General features: G+C 36.5%; 1 protein-coding gene across 1 annotated transcript in view; it reads left to right on the top strand.

The window, feature by feature from the left end:
- Positions 1 to 17,926, top strand: part of IL1RAPL1 (interleukin 1 receptor accessory protein like 1) — a 794,351-nt gene that overhangs the window by 406,880 nt on the left and 369,545 nt on the right. Inside the window, exon 3 of the mRNA XM_074860926.1 lies at positions 9,422 to 9,701. Coding sequence (XP_074717027.1) covers positions 9,422 to 9,701 — 280 coding nt within the window. The remainder of the gene's footprint in view (positions 1 to 9,421; positions 9,702 to 17,926) is intronic.

The raw sequence follows: 17,926 nt of genomic DNA, 5'->3' as shown, positions 1-17,926 counted from the left end.
ATTTTCTCTTTAAAGTTCAGTTAATATTGTTGTTCCTTGCTAAGTCTTTCATGAGGTTCTTATTGGCTTTAAATAACCATGTTTTGTACTTGCTAACATCTGCACAAAAAGAGCATATATCATAAAAACTTTTTCAATTAAAAATTAATTTCTGTTTCATAAACAAATGCGTTATCAGTTTGATAATAAATTATCACAGTGTTGCACATATATGGAAGCTTTTCTTGTAGTTTTGTGGAACAATCATACTTTTTTTTTTTCCCCAGTCTGGTATATTCCACTTTTGGTAGTCATTACATAACAGTATTTTTTATATAACAGGGCATCTACTTTAGTTAACAAATTCCAAACTGACAATGGTTGTTTCTTATTTTGTCTCGTATGTATTTCTAATGGTTATGGTACTGTGTGCTGTATTATGTGCCGGTAGCAATCTCAAGAATAACGTCAAGAATTTATTTTTCCATTGAGCCATTCACACAGAAAATTTTAAAGGGCCTTTGGGATTAAAAAGAAATGCAAAAGAGAAGGAAAATGCGTCTCTTTCTGAATGTTGGATGCCTGCATACATGTATACATAGTATACCAAAAATTTAGCAGCATCTGTTGGCAGCATATATTTTTTGCAATTTGTTAAGATATGTAATCGCACAACATAGAATAGACTTATCTCTGTTAAAAAGGACAACTGTTTTTAAAGTAAATGTGTCACCTGCTGAAGAGACAGCTACATGGATGGTGTCGTTTTGGGTTTTTTTGATTCCCATCTTTAATCATTATTTACCCCTGTCTGATGGTAGGACAACACAGATCCTGGTCTGACCTATCATGTGGAAAAACCCTCTTGTCTCCCAGTGCAGCGGTGCTCATTGCCAGGACACACATTGGTGCCATGACAGCTGTAACCAGCCCATAAAGCAGCTGCCCTTCCAGACCTCTCTGCCCCCATGCCTCCCTCCCTCCTCCCAGGCTCAGCCTTTGAGTCCACCTCTGTTCCACTTACCTGCCCAACAACTTCTACGAGAAGAAGAATTTATTCTATCCTCAAGTGTTTAAAATGTTTCTGGAATGTTTCAAAAGCATTGATGATTACCAAAGCCTTACGTGATGGATTCCTGATGACACCATACATTTGTATTATCTTATTGATATAAATATTGACATCATATCCCTGTCCGGGAACACTGTAATTACTAGGTCAGTTCTTTTGCATGGTAATGCACACACAGTTAATCAAATTGAAGCAGTGATGTGCACTGAAGATTATTTAAAAATTCTTGTCAACTTTGGGAGAAATGCGTAACTTTGTTATATTGAGTGAAGAAGAACAAAATCCTTCCTAGAACTGCTTTATGCTCTTAAATGTTATACCGTATTTTAACTTCTATTTAGTTGCAGTTATAGATACAAATGTCTATCTGACACATATATGGCTTTAAATAAATCTGTGTCTACAGTTTGAGTCTGATAGGACTACCTATAGGCAATAAATAGTCATCAAAATCCATAGTTGTATGCAGTTAACATACTTTGACAAAGAATATTGATATTGTCAATCCAAGGTCACAGTTTCAATATATTAGCTATCTCCCAGTATTTTAAGAGTGAAAGTAATGTAGGACAGATTAATAAACAGAAATACGCAATTATTTTTTTAAAATGTAGTACTGCTGACTACCTCATGGTGTACGTATACTTAATAATTATATGGTTAGAACTTTTAATCTTCAACACTTTAAATTGAAAAAAAATCCTTTGATTCAAAATCTGTTTGAAATAAACAGTGTTTCTTTGGATCTCAGCTGTTCTGAAACACTCACTGCAATTCTTTTAATTTCTGAAGTCCTAGTCACATAGTCATGACAATGTAGCTTAAGGAATTTCTACCAGCTAAGACACAGCAACAAGGTGTTTGCAGTCTCCTGTGCACATATAATAATTTGATTAATTTTAATCCTCTTATATTATGAACTAATCTGCTGAATTTTCTCATATTTACTCCAGGTGTTGAGTCTTCACATACTTAGTTATCACAGTTCAGCATATTCAGCAACTTGTTTGTGTTATTCAGCAGTTGCGTTCTTTGTAGGAAAAAGTTTAAAGTTATAAAGTACAGCTGCTATTCAAGTGCTACTGAAATTCCAACATGAAGAAATTCTTGCTCTTCCTCATAATCTCCAAAATGAAGCTACTGGAGAACTGAATGTATTTTCAGAAGCACTTTCAATAATAAGAGATTATGGAAGAGATTAAATAATTTGCCATCTGCAATACAACATGATACACCAGTATGGCCCAGAGATTGTCTTTCCTTGGAAATCTTTCTAAAAGACATCCTAGCTTGTTCAATTTTTAGAAATTTGTGTATCCACTTCCCATGGTAGTTTCTCTTCAGGTTGGGTTACTATTTTGTGTTAGACATTTGCAATTCCAGAGGGAAATCTAAGACCAATACATACCAGACTTCATTTCCTCACATAGTAATGTTGAGATTCCATATCTAAATCGTATAGTTAACAGTGGCAATTATATGACAGTGGCACTGAGTAGAAGTTATCTTTCAAAATAAATCATAGTATGTTTGGGGAGCAGGGAGAAAAGACACCTGCATTCTTAAGGTCCAAAACCAACTGCAGATACTCTAGTAGAGCCACAAAAGAAACAGAGGATGTAGAACTGTCCTCAAATAAATATGTATAGTAAATATATCAAACAAGAAACAATTCATTTCAGATGGGCACTGAACATTAATGCAGTTTAATATCAGGCTTTGGAAATTAATTTAGTAAACATATTCTTGTGTTTTGTGGCTGTTGATTACATTATGCTGCCACCTCTATGCTGTAACTGTAAATATACAGATGGTCTCTGAGTTGAAAATAAATAATTGAAAGAAAGTAACACACAGAAACACACAAATGTCCTTCAACATCTTCTTTTCCCTTACTGGCACCCCCTCATACCAGCCACTTCACACTTCTAGACTGAGAACAAAATATGTAAGTTTTTAGCCTATAACATAATTTTTGCAAGAGTTTTCAGGAGAATGGAAAATGCCATTTCGAAATGAAAATGCTATCTCAAATAGAAGTGCAGCATAGTCGTGTGCGAAGCTGTAATAACAGTCAGTGCAAAAGGATATTTAATCATGTATAAAATATACTTGACATGGCCATTTGAAAACATTAGTACCTATGATAAATCCATATTTTTTCTTGTTTCCAATTTTATACTGGTACTTTTTTGAAAGTACAAAATCTAAGTGGTCTAAGAATAGAACTGACCATGTTGTCTCATCTCCATAGTGTGTTGCATTTCTAAACTCTGCTTCTTCATTCGTGTCGGAGTTCATTTTTATAGCAAATGAAAGGATATACAAACCAAAAATAGATAATCGTCACATTTCTTCATGATGAGAACACACATTAGAATACCATGTGTTGTGTTGCATAGAGCTAATTGGCTCAGGCACAGTAATGAGTGTACTATAAAGTACAAAATCTTGATTTTTTTTTTTCCTTTTTTAATGCTAGCTAGTCTAAGCAAAAAGCAAAAAAAAAGAAACAAGCAGGGTAAAAAGAGATAATTCAGAACAGACTGTGATTTTCATGGTAAAATATTGTTGTGAAAATTGTTTTAAAGAAAATAATCTCAAGTCTTATTCATCACTTGATAAACTTTTGAAAAGTTATTGTATGAACAGACAGTTAAGGAAAATCTGTTTTCTTGACTTGCCCCATACGTCTCCACCCTCCCTCAAAATCTTAGCTGCTCTGCTACAATATCCTTTGTTCATTTTCTCTACCCATCATTTTTACTCTCCCTATGTACTACCATTTTATTTCTGCATCTGCTAATGCCCTCCTTGACAAGTTCCCAGCTTTTTTCCTTACATATCAATTTTTCACAATTTATGTGATCACTTCTTTGTCAGACTTGGTTGCAAATGCCTAATGTGTTCAAAAGCCCTGAAGTGTCTGAGAAATAAATAGAAGACACAGTGACATTGCCTAAACCTTTCTGTAGGAAATTACATTAAGAACAGAACTACAAACACAGATAAGCAGGAAAAAATAAATCTGTTAATTTTTATGTCACTAAATATTATTATGTGCAATAAATTTAGGAGACTTTACTCTTACTGTATAAATGTATAAGGAAAACTGTTTTCAACTGTCAGACCTAAATTGTTTAGATATCCAGAATTCAGATTTCCACCAATGTATTGGAAACTTGAAGACCTCTACTAACTCTGAAACCTATAAATTGAATTGATGCTTTTAAATAAAGCCAGGTTGTAGCAGTGGACCCATGAGTTATTAGCTTTATTTTTTTTTCCTTTCCAGCACTGAATTTTGCCTTGAAAATGGTACATAAGATCCTGAAAAATGAAGGGGAAGATCTTTTCAGTAATGTTAAATATTCTGTGTGCTGGGTCCTATCAGCAGGTACAGACTGAAAAAAGCTTGTTTATCCAACAGAACGATCTCATTATTAGGACAGTGATGTAGTGTGGTTTATTTCATACCCTGAAATCACTCAAGGAAATACCTGAGTGAATGATATTCATTCTATGTTTAGCAATAACTGGCAGCATATTAAAATGGAGATCAGGGACTACAACCATTCATTTGAAGGCAGTTCTGAAATTTCAAAACTGTTGAATTATTCAAGTATTTTCTAATTTATAAAATAAAATAAAAGATGATTGACTTCTTGATGATGTGACAATAGAAATGGAAACATTAAAAAATCTTGAGTGTATTTTTTTTTCCCACAGTTGTTTTGAACCAGCATAAATGTAGGTGTTCACTGTGTGTCAGTAGCAGCTGTAATTAAGAAGGGAAATGTTACATATTTTATTTGGTCAATGCCCTACTTATACACAAAGAAAAGAAAGAAAATCCAATCAAAATAGAAATGAACCACAGTTAGAATACAAAACTAAATAAAATTCCCTCAATGTATTTAATACTAACAAGTCTGAACAAACATTAAGCCTTTGCTCTTCTCTGTCCCTATTTATGAAGCAGTAACACAACTGTTTAACATGCAAATTTGTAACATTTTAAGGTGCCAATGTCAATAGAAAAATGTAAAGATTTCTATGAATGTGAAAGGCATAATGAATATAATTAATCTTTGGGTCTTTTAAAATGTATCTATATAGTTCAAGGAATTTGAAATCAGGATTTTAATTAGGTTTTTGATACATCCAAGTTTTCCTAGACTGACAAGTGCTTTTGTGCTCTATACACCACATGCAGAGTGTACATAGGAAGTGTCAGTTACAGTGCATGCATGCTATCATCTTGTCTGAGTATTCAGAGTAATCTCATTATAAGGGCACAACAGTCTATTTTTCTTTCCATTATTTGGTTTTAAGCCTTTGTTTATACTCCTCAGTTACAGCGGAATAGGAGCATTTTAAGCACAGACAGGCAGTTATCTCCTGAAATATCACTGTTACCACAAAATATCACAGAAGGGTGTCTGTGTCTTATGATGAGAAAGATGAACTTCTATTATATCTGTCAAAACTGCATTAGCACCTTCTCATAGATGAAGGCAGATTGGCTGAGCAGTAGTGTGAAGTATTTCCTGGAAAATTTTTAAGGTATTAAAGCTTCCAGCTGTAATAAGGTTATTACAGTTCTAAGTAACTTAAAAGTCAGTGTTGGCAGAGTTTAACTGGTATATTTCTGTCATGTGAACTGTCATGTTCACTTCATTGAAAGACCACATTGAGAAGAGGACACACGTTTTCTGAAGATTATCACTGAATGTGACTGTAATAAATCACAGAATTAAAGAATGGCTGAGGTTGGAAGGGACCTCTGGAAGTCATCTGGTCCAAACCCCTGCTCAAGCACGGCCACCTAGAAATGGTTGTCCAGCACCATGTCCAGATGGCTTTTGAGTATATCTAAGGATGGAGACTCCACAATCTCCCTAGGAAACCTGTGCCAATGTTCAGACACACTTAGTTAAAAAGTGTTTCTCAATGTTCAGAAAGAGCCTTCTGTATTTCAGTTTGTGCCCATTGCCTCTTATCTTGTCACTGGGCATCAGTAGAAAGAGCCTGACTCCATCCTGTTTCCACCCTCCTTTCAGGTATTTTATTAATTAATAAGATGCCCCCTCAGCCTTCCTTTCTTTAGGTTAAACAGTCTCAGCTCTCAGTCTGTGCTCATAGGGGAGATGCTCCAGACCCTTATTCATCTTTGTGACCCTTTATTGGACTCTCTTCAGTCTGTCCATGCCTCTCTTGTATTGAGGAGCCCAGAACTCAACACAGTACTCCAGGTGTGGCCTCACTAGTACTGAGTAGAGAGGAAGGATCACCTCCCTCGCCCAACTGACAGCTCAGCATATCTTTTTTGCCGCAAGGGCATATTGATGGTTCATGTTCAACTTGGTATCTACCAGGACCACAGGTCCTTTTCTGCCAAGTGCTTTCCAGCTGGGTGTCCCACAGCACATCTTGGTGCCTGGGGTTGTTCCTCCCCAGGTGCAGGATTTTACACTTCTCCTTGTTGAACTTCATGAGGTTCCTGTCAGTCCATTTCTCCAGCCTTGTTGAGGATCCTCTGGATGGCAGTGTGACGCTCTGGTGTATCAGCCACTCCTTTCAGTTTTGTGTCGTCATCAAACTTGCTGAAGGTACACTCTGCCCCATCATCCAGATCATTACTGAAGATGTTAAACAGGATTGGACCTAGTATTGACCCCTAGGGTGCACCACAAGATAAAACATAAAATACAAATCCATATTATTATGAGCATGCCAGTATTTATATTTGGTTAAATCGATATTCTCTTAAACTATCTGGTGGACATATTGATGTGGTCAGGCCAACAAATGACCAAATAGTTCAGTAGATGGTTACCTTCAAATGTAGTGTTGGTTGTACTTTGCGATATGAAGTTTTAAGTGAAACTTTAGACAAATCTAGGCATTTAGGAATTTTTTGATTAGTATTCTCCTTCCATAGAAATGTCATCCAAATTATGTATTTGAAATAACTGTTTCACAGAGCATTAATGTAAATATAATACTTACATATTCAATCTATTGTTGTCATTCTTCTTAAAACTCAGGAACTGAACTTTGATAATGTTAGTTTTCAAAAGTTTAGTAATATTCCCTTTGGTTTTGCATGTGAGTATAGAATACCTGCTAACATGTTTGCTTAAGCCTACTAAACTGGTCTGCAAAGTGATCCATAGCACTTTTTCATGAGGAACATAGTCAAGGTTATAAAGTCAAGGATATCTGCTCTGCATAGTTAATCCTTTACTTGATACGAAGGCTTGAAACAGAGTTGGTGTTATTCTGCAATGTGTTCTTATGGATTCATCAAGCTCAAGGAACCATTAGAACTGATGAGAGAGAAAACATGACTAGCAGTCTAATACTATAAACCAAAGTTTATAACTTAATTAGGCAATGAAAGGCAAGATTACAAGTTGTTAATAAAGTATGATGAAGAAGTTATTACGTCTTAACTTATATAATGGAATTAACCCTGCTTAGAGGTGCCTGTTAATTAGTTTTTGGCATGGGAATTTAGAAGCAGAGAGAAACACAATCAGATCAGAGAGAATGCTCTTTCAAAACAGTAAAAAATGAAATTATCAAAGATGTAAATGACTTCTGAAATAAATGAAAGTTAGTTTCTTAAGTCCTATCGGGAAGCATAGTCTTGTCTCTGTTCACTTCAATTTCTGCAAGAGTACCTCTATGTCTTATTATGGCCTTCTAATGGTTACTAATTTTTAGGGAGTGTTGGGAGGAAAATTGAAACAGGGACATATTACTGTCCCTTCTTTGTCTCAAAAGTAAACACAGGAGGAAACAATCCATATATGATAGATAATATATGATATAGTTCTCTATGTGCAATGCAAATTGATTCTAAAGTTTTTATTCTTGTTTTGTCCATCTTTCAATGTTGTATCAACTTAGGTTACTACTTACACAGTGATGTGTGGAGATGTTTGTGTCTTTCTTATTTTGTTATTTATAATAAGTACTGTGGTATTATCCAAATGTAAATCTCAAAAATCACTATTCTGGCATGCTATTCTATGAAATAAGAGATGAAAACATTGTCTATGTTTAAAATGCTAATACTGCTTTATCTTGCACAGTAGCTTGAATTCTCGGTTAAAAGTCACTATTCAACCAGCTCTAGGGTGAGAGGCATTTGATGTGAATTTTGTTTTGTGAAAGTCGATTTTCTAAGTTAACTAGCTGTCCAAGCTCTTTTAAAATTAATAAAAAGAAGTGTTAAGTTCAAAGACCAAATATTTATACAAGTCATAAATATTCATTTTAAGATGAAATAAATTGTCCTTTGGATGTAGTGATTGCTTTCTACTGACTGGAACAGGGGCCTTATTAAGTAGCTGAGGTTGGACACCTCAGTGAACCCAATGGTGGTTTTCCATGGTTGAAATTCCTTAAGAAAACCATAAGCTTGTTTTAAGGAAGCCATTGTATAAAGTATCTATTCCTTTTTTTGTTTTTTGGTATTCTTAACTAAAAATAATGAGGAAGAGGGAGGGAGATTGGGTGGGTTTTTTTAGTTTTGAGGTTTGGTTTTGTTGCTGAGGTTCAGAAAGTTAAATCTAGTATTGCTTTCTGATGAACAGTTATTGTGGAACAAACAATATTGGTAGTGGCTGATATTCAACATGTGAAGAATATGAAAATTATTCTAGAATTATTGCTAATCAGGACAGGAAAATATAAAAAACATTAATCATTTAAATTAATTTTTAATGTACTTCTAGAAAGTCAGGAATTCCAAGTAAGAGCTGCTTAACTTGTTTTTGAATAATCCATTAAAAATACTGACAGTAATTTTCCTGGCAGTATCTTTTTTCACATTTGTTCTTATTGCTCTTATTGTTAAGACAGTTTCTTCTCCTCCTTCAAATCTAACCCAAACTTTCACACTTTCTGGTATAGGCCACAGCTGCTTGTCCTACTGTCTTCTGAGACTGAGTAATATCTGCTTTCATTACATGGTTACCCTGAAGGTACTTGATTGATGAAGGTCACAGATTATGACACCCTGTGTACCACATGGCCTCTGTGTTGCACTAATTTCACTCCAGTATTTATAACTGGTCATGCTGGAGTTCCACAAAAGAAAAAAAGAGCAATTGCTCAGTTATCTCAGAAGTTATCAACATTAAACACGAAATCTCATAAAAACTCTGTTCTGCGTAGACAAGTACATGATGTTAACAGTGTGAAAATGCAGTTAATTTTTCAGGGATCAAAAAAGTACTGCTAGTTGCACAATGGACCTTTTCCTAAATGCAATGCTTTCCCACAGTAAAGGTTGCTGTGTGAATAGTGCTCTCTGAAGCCTTTGATAATCTTTTTTCATTTTCTCTTATCTTTTAGCTGATGGATGCACTGACTGGTCTGTGGATTACAAGAAATATCAAGTTCTAGTGGGAGAACCTGTTCGTATAAAATGTGCACTTTTTTATGGATATATTAGAGCTAACTACTCCCTAGCCCAAAGTGCTGGACTTAGTTTGATGTGGTACAAAAGCTCTGGACCTGGAGATTTTGAGGAACCTATAGCTTTTGATGGAATTAGAATGAGTAAAGAAGAAGACTCCATTTGGTTCCGACCGACAGTGGTACAAGACAGCGGTCTCTATGCATGTGTTATAAGGTACTATATTTTAATATACTGCATTTTAATTAACCAGATATGAAACAAGGGTCTTAATAGTGAGGCTTGCATGCCAAAGAAAAATGTTTTCTGAGAGTGTTCCTTTTTCTTCTCCTCCTAGTATTCCGTTCCCTGAAGTGTTTAATGCTGAAGTAGAAACTACTATTGAATGTCTTGAACATTTTAAATTGTTTTTGGTATAAATTTAGGTCATTCATAGCAAATTCTAAAATTTATAAGTTGGGTGGGACTGGATAAGTCATGTGTTCCTGCTTCTGATTCTGGCTTAACTCATTCCTAGAGTAAAAAGTTTCTTTTTCGCATTCAGATTTAATTTTTTATAGATTCTATTAAATGGTTTTACTTAACTTTTTTTCTGTAAAAAGTTGCTATTTGATGTTTAGTTGCATCCAGGAAAACAGAAGGTGAGATTTGAGCATTTTTATAGACACACATCCTCTACAATCGCATCTGGTTTAACCTGATAATAGAGGCTGAGTGCCAGATATCTTCCAAAGGTGTTTAACCTTCTGATGCATCAAGCTTTATCACCATAAATTGGACTGGATTCCACTTCATGCTTTCCAAAACAGGTGTTTGGCTTCTTTCTGCATCTTTAAAATTGTTTGCACTGAGATATTGTTTCCAGTCCTTTACAATCAAAAAGATCACCTAGGCACTTTCATATTGTCTCACAGACTTATACTAGATTTTCACAAGATGTGAAATTGTGCAGATTAGAATTTGTACAAGGAGTTGCTACTAATTGTTCACAGGTTTGAAACAATTGGTTATTGCAGTTAGTTGAACAGATGAAGCAGTGTTCCTCTCTACATATCTATAAAAATGGTCTTGCTACTCACACACAATAGAGTCAGAAAGAAAGAAGGCGGCAACTGAGTGGCTAGAAAATGAACGCACAATGAAGCTATTCCAATGTTGCAAGGAAAATAAGGAAATTGTTTTACCAGCACCTGGGATGTTTCGTGTCTACTACTTTTTTTTTTTTTTTTTGGGGGGGGGGGGGGGGGGGGGGCAGCTGGGGCAGGGAATGCTGCGTGGGTTGTGTAGGATGAAGATTTTACCAGATGATGTGTTTTTAAAAGCATTTGTTCTTTGAGCTCTTTACATAACCTGTGAGACATTCTATATTGCATTATTTGTTCAATAGCATTTTCGACATGGTTCTTATGATGATGATGGTTTTCTTTAAAAGAAAAACACAAAAAACTATGTTAAGCTACTTAAGGAGAATATTTGGTTATGTTTAGATTAATATTTTTTTTCAGATAAGTGTGTAACAGCAGCTGTGAAAATGCAAGAGTTTTGTCAGTTATTCTATAGTGCTATTGAAAATGCCATAATTAATCCCCTGTTTAGATAAAGAAAACCTTAAATATTTGATAATGCATTTTCCAGCAAGTATAGATAAATGCTGAATTAAGATAATCAGGCATACTTTAAAATGTGTTTATCATGTCAACCTGTATTCATGCTTTTTCTAAATGGATTTCTGTTTAATCTGAAGGTAGGTAAGAGCATGTTCTAATCCACTTTAAGATACATACTACTTTCTTAGCACATCCTTAAATTCCAGTTGTCAGTGCTTATACATGTAGAATGATGATAGATTTTAAAAAATACAGTATTAATTAGTTTGTGATCCTGAGTACCCTTATGAACAGTTGCAAAACATTTCACTGTGAGGAGACCCACTAGAATAAACAAGTGTTGGTTAAAGGGTTGGTACTAAGAAGTCTGTGCTTCTTATATCAGTGTTTCTGTCTTAGATTTGTTGGATGGAACCTTTCAAAAATGGAACCAATTCAATTCAGTTAAATTTCAAAGGGTTCCATATTTCAAATCAAGATGGTTATTGGTAGAAGACACAACCCTCATTTCAGTATCAGAGAAATAGTGTTTTGTGCATACAGTCAAAGGTTACTTTCAAATAGTTTTGAATACCAACTTAAAATCAAGTTTAAAACTTAATACATTATCTTCCTGAGATAAACATGTATTTGATGTTTTAATCTGAAATAAATAAAATTAATTACTCAGCAATATAATGTTTTCCTTTTTCCCTCATTCCTTCAGGTTCTTACACCATAAAGTAATTACCTGTCAAAAAAAAAAAAAAAAAAAAAAAAGTTGAACTGATGCTATCTGGCAAAGCAATGTACTCTATCTGTACTTCCAAAGTTATTGCTACAGAAATATCTAGAAAAACCTCTCACATAAAATAGCTGTCTACTGCTCTTTACTGCTCTTTAGTCTCATCAGTGAAATCAGAATACTCAGCCCCACTGTTACTTTATGCTTGGATACTGGTACTATATACCAAAGAATCTGGATAAAGATTAGTGAACAAGAACTGTATTTCTTTCAAGGAACAAACTGAAGATTGCAGGGATGGGATTTGGGAATTTTTCCTTACAGATTAGAATTTTTTATTTTTTAGTGACGAGTGCTTTAAATGCCTTCACAATGATGTTATAAGCTATTTTAGTTTTGAAGACCCAATTGAGAGGCTCAGTTAAGAGAATTAAAATTACCTTGTAGCAAACTTATGTTCAGTGAGATGCTTGCAATAACTTGAGTAGGAGAGCAGGGAGAAGAGATGTACCTGTGAGGTAATGAGGGCAGGCAGTAAAGGGTAAACGAGCAAAAGCAGAACCGCATTTTGAATAAATGTCTCTGTCTAGTTTTTATTTCAAACTTACTTGAAGGGGTAAACTAGTCCAGTACTTACTCTTTTCTTTGCTCAGAAAGTCCTTTCTTCACAGTTCTGTATCTTTGCTACCTGTGTCAACAGTAAGGAAGAGAAATCTATATATTGCACAGGATGTGTAGAGAACAACATGCTGGAACACACTATACGGCAGTAAATTTCTACAGTGACTGCATTACACTACACTACATGGAATTTCATTGAGTAGAAGTCTTAACAGCACAGGAGCAGGCTGTTCCCACGTGCCAAAAAACAAGCAGGCAGGGAAGGAGACTGGTCTGGCTAAACAGGGACCTTTGGCTGGATCTCAAGAACAAAAGGAGAATCTATTGCCTTTGGAAGAGGGGCCAGGTCCCTCATGAAGACTATAAAGATGTAGTGAAGTTATGCAGGGGTAACATTAGGAGAGCCAAAGCGCAGTTAGAACTCATCTTGGCTACAGCTGTTAAGGATAATAAAAAATGTTTCTATAAATTCATTAACAGCAAAAGGAGGATTAGGGAAAATCTCCCTCCTTTACTGGATGCAGAGGGAAACATGGTAACAAAGGATGAGGAAAAGGCTGAGGTGCTCAACACCTACTTTGCCTCAGTCTTTAGCAGTGGAACTGGCTGTTCCCTGAACACCCAGCCTCATGAGCTGGGAGATGGGGAGGGGAAGCAGAATGAGGTCAGCACAGTTGAAGAGGAGGTGGTCAGAGACCTGCTACACCACTTGGATGCACACAAGTCTGTGGGACCCGATGGGTTACACCCAAGGGTGCTGAAAGAGTTGGCAGATGTGCTCGCCAAGCCGCTTTCCATGATTTAACTGAAGTCATGGCTAACTGGGGAGGTCCCATTGGACTGGAGGGTGGCAAATGTGACACCCATCTACAAGAGAGGCAGAAAGGACGATCCAGGAAACTAGAGACCTGTCAGTCTGACCTCGGTGCCAGGGAAGGTCATGGAGCAGGTCATCTCAAGTGCCATTAAAATTCATATAATGGACAACCAGAGGATCAGGCCTAGTCAGCATGGGTTTATGAAAGGCAGGTCCTGCCTGACAAACCTGATCTCCTTCTATGACAAAATGACCCGCCTATTGGATGACGGAGAAGCTGTGGATATTATCTACCTGGATTTTCGAAAAGCATTTGACACAGTTCCCCATAGAATTCTCATAGTAAAACTGGCTGCCCATGGCCTGGATGAGCGAACGGTCTGCTGGATCAAGCACTGGCTGGATGGACGGTCCCAGAGAGTGATGGTCAATGGAGCTAAATCCAGCTGGTGGCCGGTCGCAAGTGGTGTTCCTCAGGGCTCGGTGTTGGGACCATTTCTGTTCAACATCTTTATTGATGATCTTGATAAAGACATAGAGTGTATTATCATTAAATTCGCAGATGACACCAAGTTAAGCGGGAGTGTCGATCTGCATGAAGATAGGGAGGCACTACATAGAGACTTGGATAGATTGGATCGGTGGGCCAACGTCAATGGGATGAGCTTCAACAAGGCCAAGTGCCAGGTCCTGCACTTGGGCCACAAAAACCCCCTGCATGGCTACAGGCTTGGGGAGGTGTGGCTGGAGAGATGTGTGGAAGAGAAGGATCTGGGGGTTCTGATTGACAAGCAGCTGAACATGAGCCAGCAGTGTGCCCAGGTGGCCAAGAAAGCCAATGGCATCCTGGCTTGTATTAGAAATAGTGTGACCAGCAGAAGTAGGGAGGTGATAGTCCCCCTGTACTCTGCACTGGTGAGGCCACACCTTGAGTATTGTGTCCAGTTTGGGCACCTCAATACGAGAGAGATATCGAGGTGCTGGAGCGAGTGCAGAGGAGGGCAACGAAGCTGGTGAAGGGCCTGGAGAACAAATCCTATGAGGAGAGATTGAAGGAGCTGGGACTGTTTAGTTTGAGGAGGATAAGGCTAAGGGGAGACCTCATCACTCTCTACAGCTACCTGAAAGGACATTGTAGAGAAGTTGGTGCTGGTCTCTTCTCACAGGAAATTAGTGACAGAACAAGAGGGAATGGCTTTAAACTGCAACAGGGGAGGTTTAGACTGGACATTAGGAAAAAATTTTTCACAGAAAGAGTGGTCAGACAGTGGAATAGACTGCCCAGGGAGGTGGTGGAGTCACCATCCCTGGATGTGTTTAAGGGTCGTTTAGATGAGATGTTGGGGGATGTGGTGTAGGGGAGAACTTGTAGAGTAGGACTGATGGTTGGACTCGATGATCCCAAGGGTCTTTTCCAACCTGAATGATTCTATGATTCTATGATTCACATTTTCAGTGAAATTAACATAGGGATAGTAGTGAAGCCTGGCTCTTTTTCCTTCAGAAACACAGAAAGAACCTTCATCCTTATTCATTACTGTTCACAATAGTCTCACCTTTAATTTCTTATCCCTGGGTTTCTACCTACGGGAAGTTGGCTGCCGTAAAGAAATTGAGAAAATCAAGACTGAGCCTTATTAACAAGGCACTGCTGCACACCCGTAGCTGGAGAAGATGATGTAGACAGCTAGAAATAGCTTTCGGTCCTCTAGGACTATGATCTGATTGGTAGAATATGTATGGGCTTACACCCTGCTTTCAAGGAAGAAAATAATGTAGTTTGTTTCAGGTACAACACTGTGCTGTTCTGCTGCAACTTCTGTGTGCTGCAATTTTAAGGAAGCAGAAGTTATAAAATGTTAAGTTTTTCAGTGGATGTCACGTCACATGGTTGCTTGTTGTTTAACATATATGGGCAGTAAATATAACTAGATAAACTGCACAATCCAGACATCTTTCTGAATCTGAATATGGTCTTATTAACTAAAGACTTTGTTGTTTTTAAACTCATGTTTTAAAGTGAGGTTGCTTTTACATCTGTAACTAGAAATTCTCTTTTAGAGCTACAGGTAATGTATTTTCAATGGTAGAAATCAGTTTGGACTTAAGACATGTAACATCTTCCTTTGTCCTCCATTTGTCTTTAATAATGATGGTAGTAGTAGCCCATTTACTTTTCTGTAGTTGAGTCTTTGTGCAGACTTATGTGTTTGGATGTTTAAAAATATTAATTGCTTTGATAAACTGAAATATTTAGTGGAAAAATGCATGCAAGCAATCAAGTCTTGTTCAGAAACATGAGAGTGGCTATAAAGTAAGCATAAGATCCAGACAAAAATAGGTAAGAAGTTTAAATCATGCATTTTAATTACATTACAGATGAAGAACCTTCTCCAACTTTAACACACTTAAAATAATTTCATTAGGTACTTATCAGCCATAAAAATACTGCCTATTGTTCATTCAGTGATACTCAGCTTTGAAGTTTCAAATTCAGATCTGACTGCCAGGTTCAAACTGGGAATAACAGCAACTATGGAGATGATTCAAATCTATCTGCAGCCCCAGTCAGTAACAAACCTGAGCAGCTGCTTGAGAATCTATCTGTTTGTATTAGTCACACACTATCTAGCATTTTAGACAAAGAGGTAAAGACTGAAATACAGTGAAGCATATAGAATTTTCTGGTTTTACTTCAGAAAGCAAGCAAGCAAGCAAGCAAGCAGTAAAACAGGAAAGAAAAGAAAAAATAAATAAAAGAAGAAAAAAGAAAAGGAGGAAGGAAGGAAGGAAGGAAGAAGGAAGGAAGGAAGGAAGGAAGGAAGGAAGGAAGGAAGGAAGGAAGGAAGGAAGGAAGGAAGGAAGGAAGGAAGGAAGGAAGGAAGGAAGGAAGGAAGGAAGGAAGGAAGGAAGGAAGGAGAGAGAAAGAAAGAAAGAAAGAAAGAAAGAAAGAAAGAAAGAAAGAAAGAAAGAAAGAAAGAAAGAAAGAAAGAAAGAAAGAAAGAAAGAAAGAAAGAAAGAAAGAAAGAAAGAAAGAAAGAAAGAAAGAAAGAAAGAAAGAAAGAAAGAAAGAAAGAAAGAAAGAAAGAAAGAAAATACTTCTACTCAACTTCACAGCAGTTGTGGATTTTTTTATATTTACATATAGATATACACATACATCCACACATACAGGCATTATGTTGCTGAATTGCATAACTTCCCTGCCATCTAGTTCAGTTACTATATAATTTTTTATTTAAGACAGAAATAAAATAAAATACCTTTAGAGATATTTTAAATAAAAAAATATGAATTTTCTCTATAAAATTTTAAACAAAAACTGCTTCAGATTATCTTTGAAAAACATCACAGTGTAGGAGAATATACAATACTTTTTTTTTTTTTCTCTAGGCATAATTTGAAACATGAGATTGCTGTGAATATATGAAGAATAGTCCTTTATTGTAATCATGTGAAAATTCATTTTAAGTTTAGATAGCATAAATTCCTTCTGTTAAGTAGGATGTGTTCCTTTGCTGATCATCTTCAAATACAAAAATATTGATTTGCTGTAGTTTAACAGATCTAGTTTTGACAGATTGTGAGACCCCACTTGCAGTGCTGTGTCCAGCTCTGGGGCCCCCAATATAAGAAGGACATGAACCTGCTCGAGTGGGTCCAGAGGAGGGGCACGAAGATCATAAGGGGGCTGGAGCACCTCCCCTATGAGGACAGGCTGAGAGAGTTGGGGTTGTTCAACCTAGAGAAGAGAAGGCTCTGGGGAGTCCTTATAGCGGCCTTCCAGTACTTAAAGGGGGCCTACAGGAAAGATGGGGAGAGACTCTTTATCAGGGAGTGTAGTGATAGGATGGGGAGTAATGGGTTTTTTAACTGAAAGAGGGTAGATTTAGGTTAGATATAAGGAAGTTCTTTATTGTGAGGGTGGTGAGGCACTGGAACAGATTTCCCAGAGAAGCTGTGGCTGCCCCCTCCCTGGAAGTGTTCAAGGCCAGGTTGGACGAGGCTTTGAGCAACCTGGTCTAGTGGGAGGTGTCTCTGCCCATGGCAGGAGGGTTGGAGCTAGATGATCTTTAAGGTCCTTTCCAACTCAAACCATTCTATTCTAAGAATTATAGCTTAACAAATGTAACTATTTAACTTGTTTATATAGGGCTAGTTAAAATCATTGCAGTCTTATGAAAGATGCATTTTATAAGCACATAGTTATTTTGTGAAATAAATATAATAAATATGAAGTTTAAAATAACAACATATGCAATTTATTTTTACAGAAAAATCCCTTAGTCTCTTGTTTGTTTTTGAAGAGGCTATGGAGCCTAACCATCCCCTGCAGTAACTTGTTCAATTACCAGAGTTCTTTCAGATGATATGAAATCTTGTTCTATTAATTTTAATAGGAATATCTATTTTTATATATACATAATTCTGTTGGTTCCTAAAAAACATGCATTGCACACAGTCGTGATACGTATGCACACAATTGTTTAATACATTGTCAGAAATCCTGAATACAGAATGCATAAGGAAATCTTAGCTTTAGTGAGCAAAAAAGAAATACAATTAATTTTTCATAAACCTTGTGCAAGCACCATTTATTCATCATCTTGAATAATATAACACATGTTTACAAATGGGAATTAACATAGTATCAACCATTTTTAAAAACTCT

This window comes from Strix uralensis, chromosome 2 (genome assembly GCF_047716275.1).
Source record: "Strix uralensis isolate ZFMK-TIS-50842 chromosome 2, bStrUra1, whole genome shotgun sequence".
NCBI lineage: Eukaryota > Metazoa > Chordata > Aves > Strigiformes > Strigidae > Strix > Strix uralensis.
Note: the sequence above shows the minus strand (reverse complement) of the source record. Positions and strands in the feature narration are given on the sequence as shown.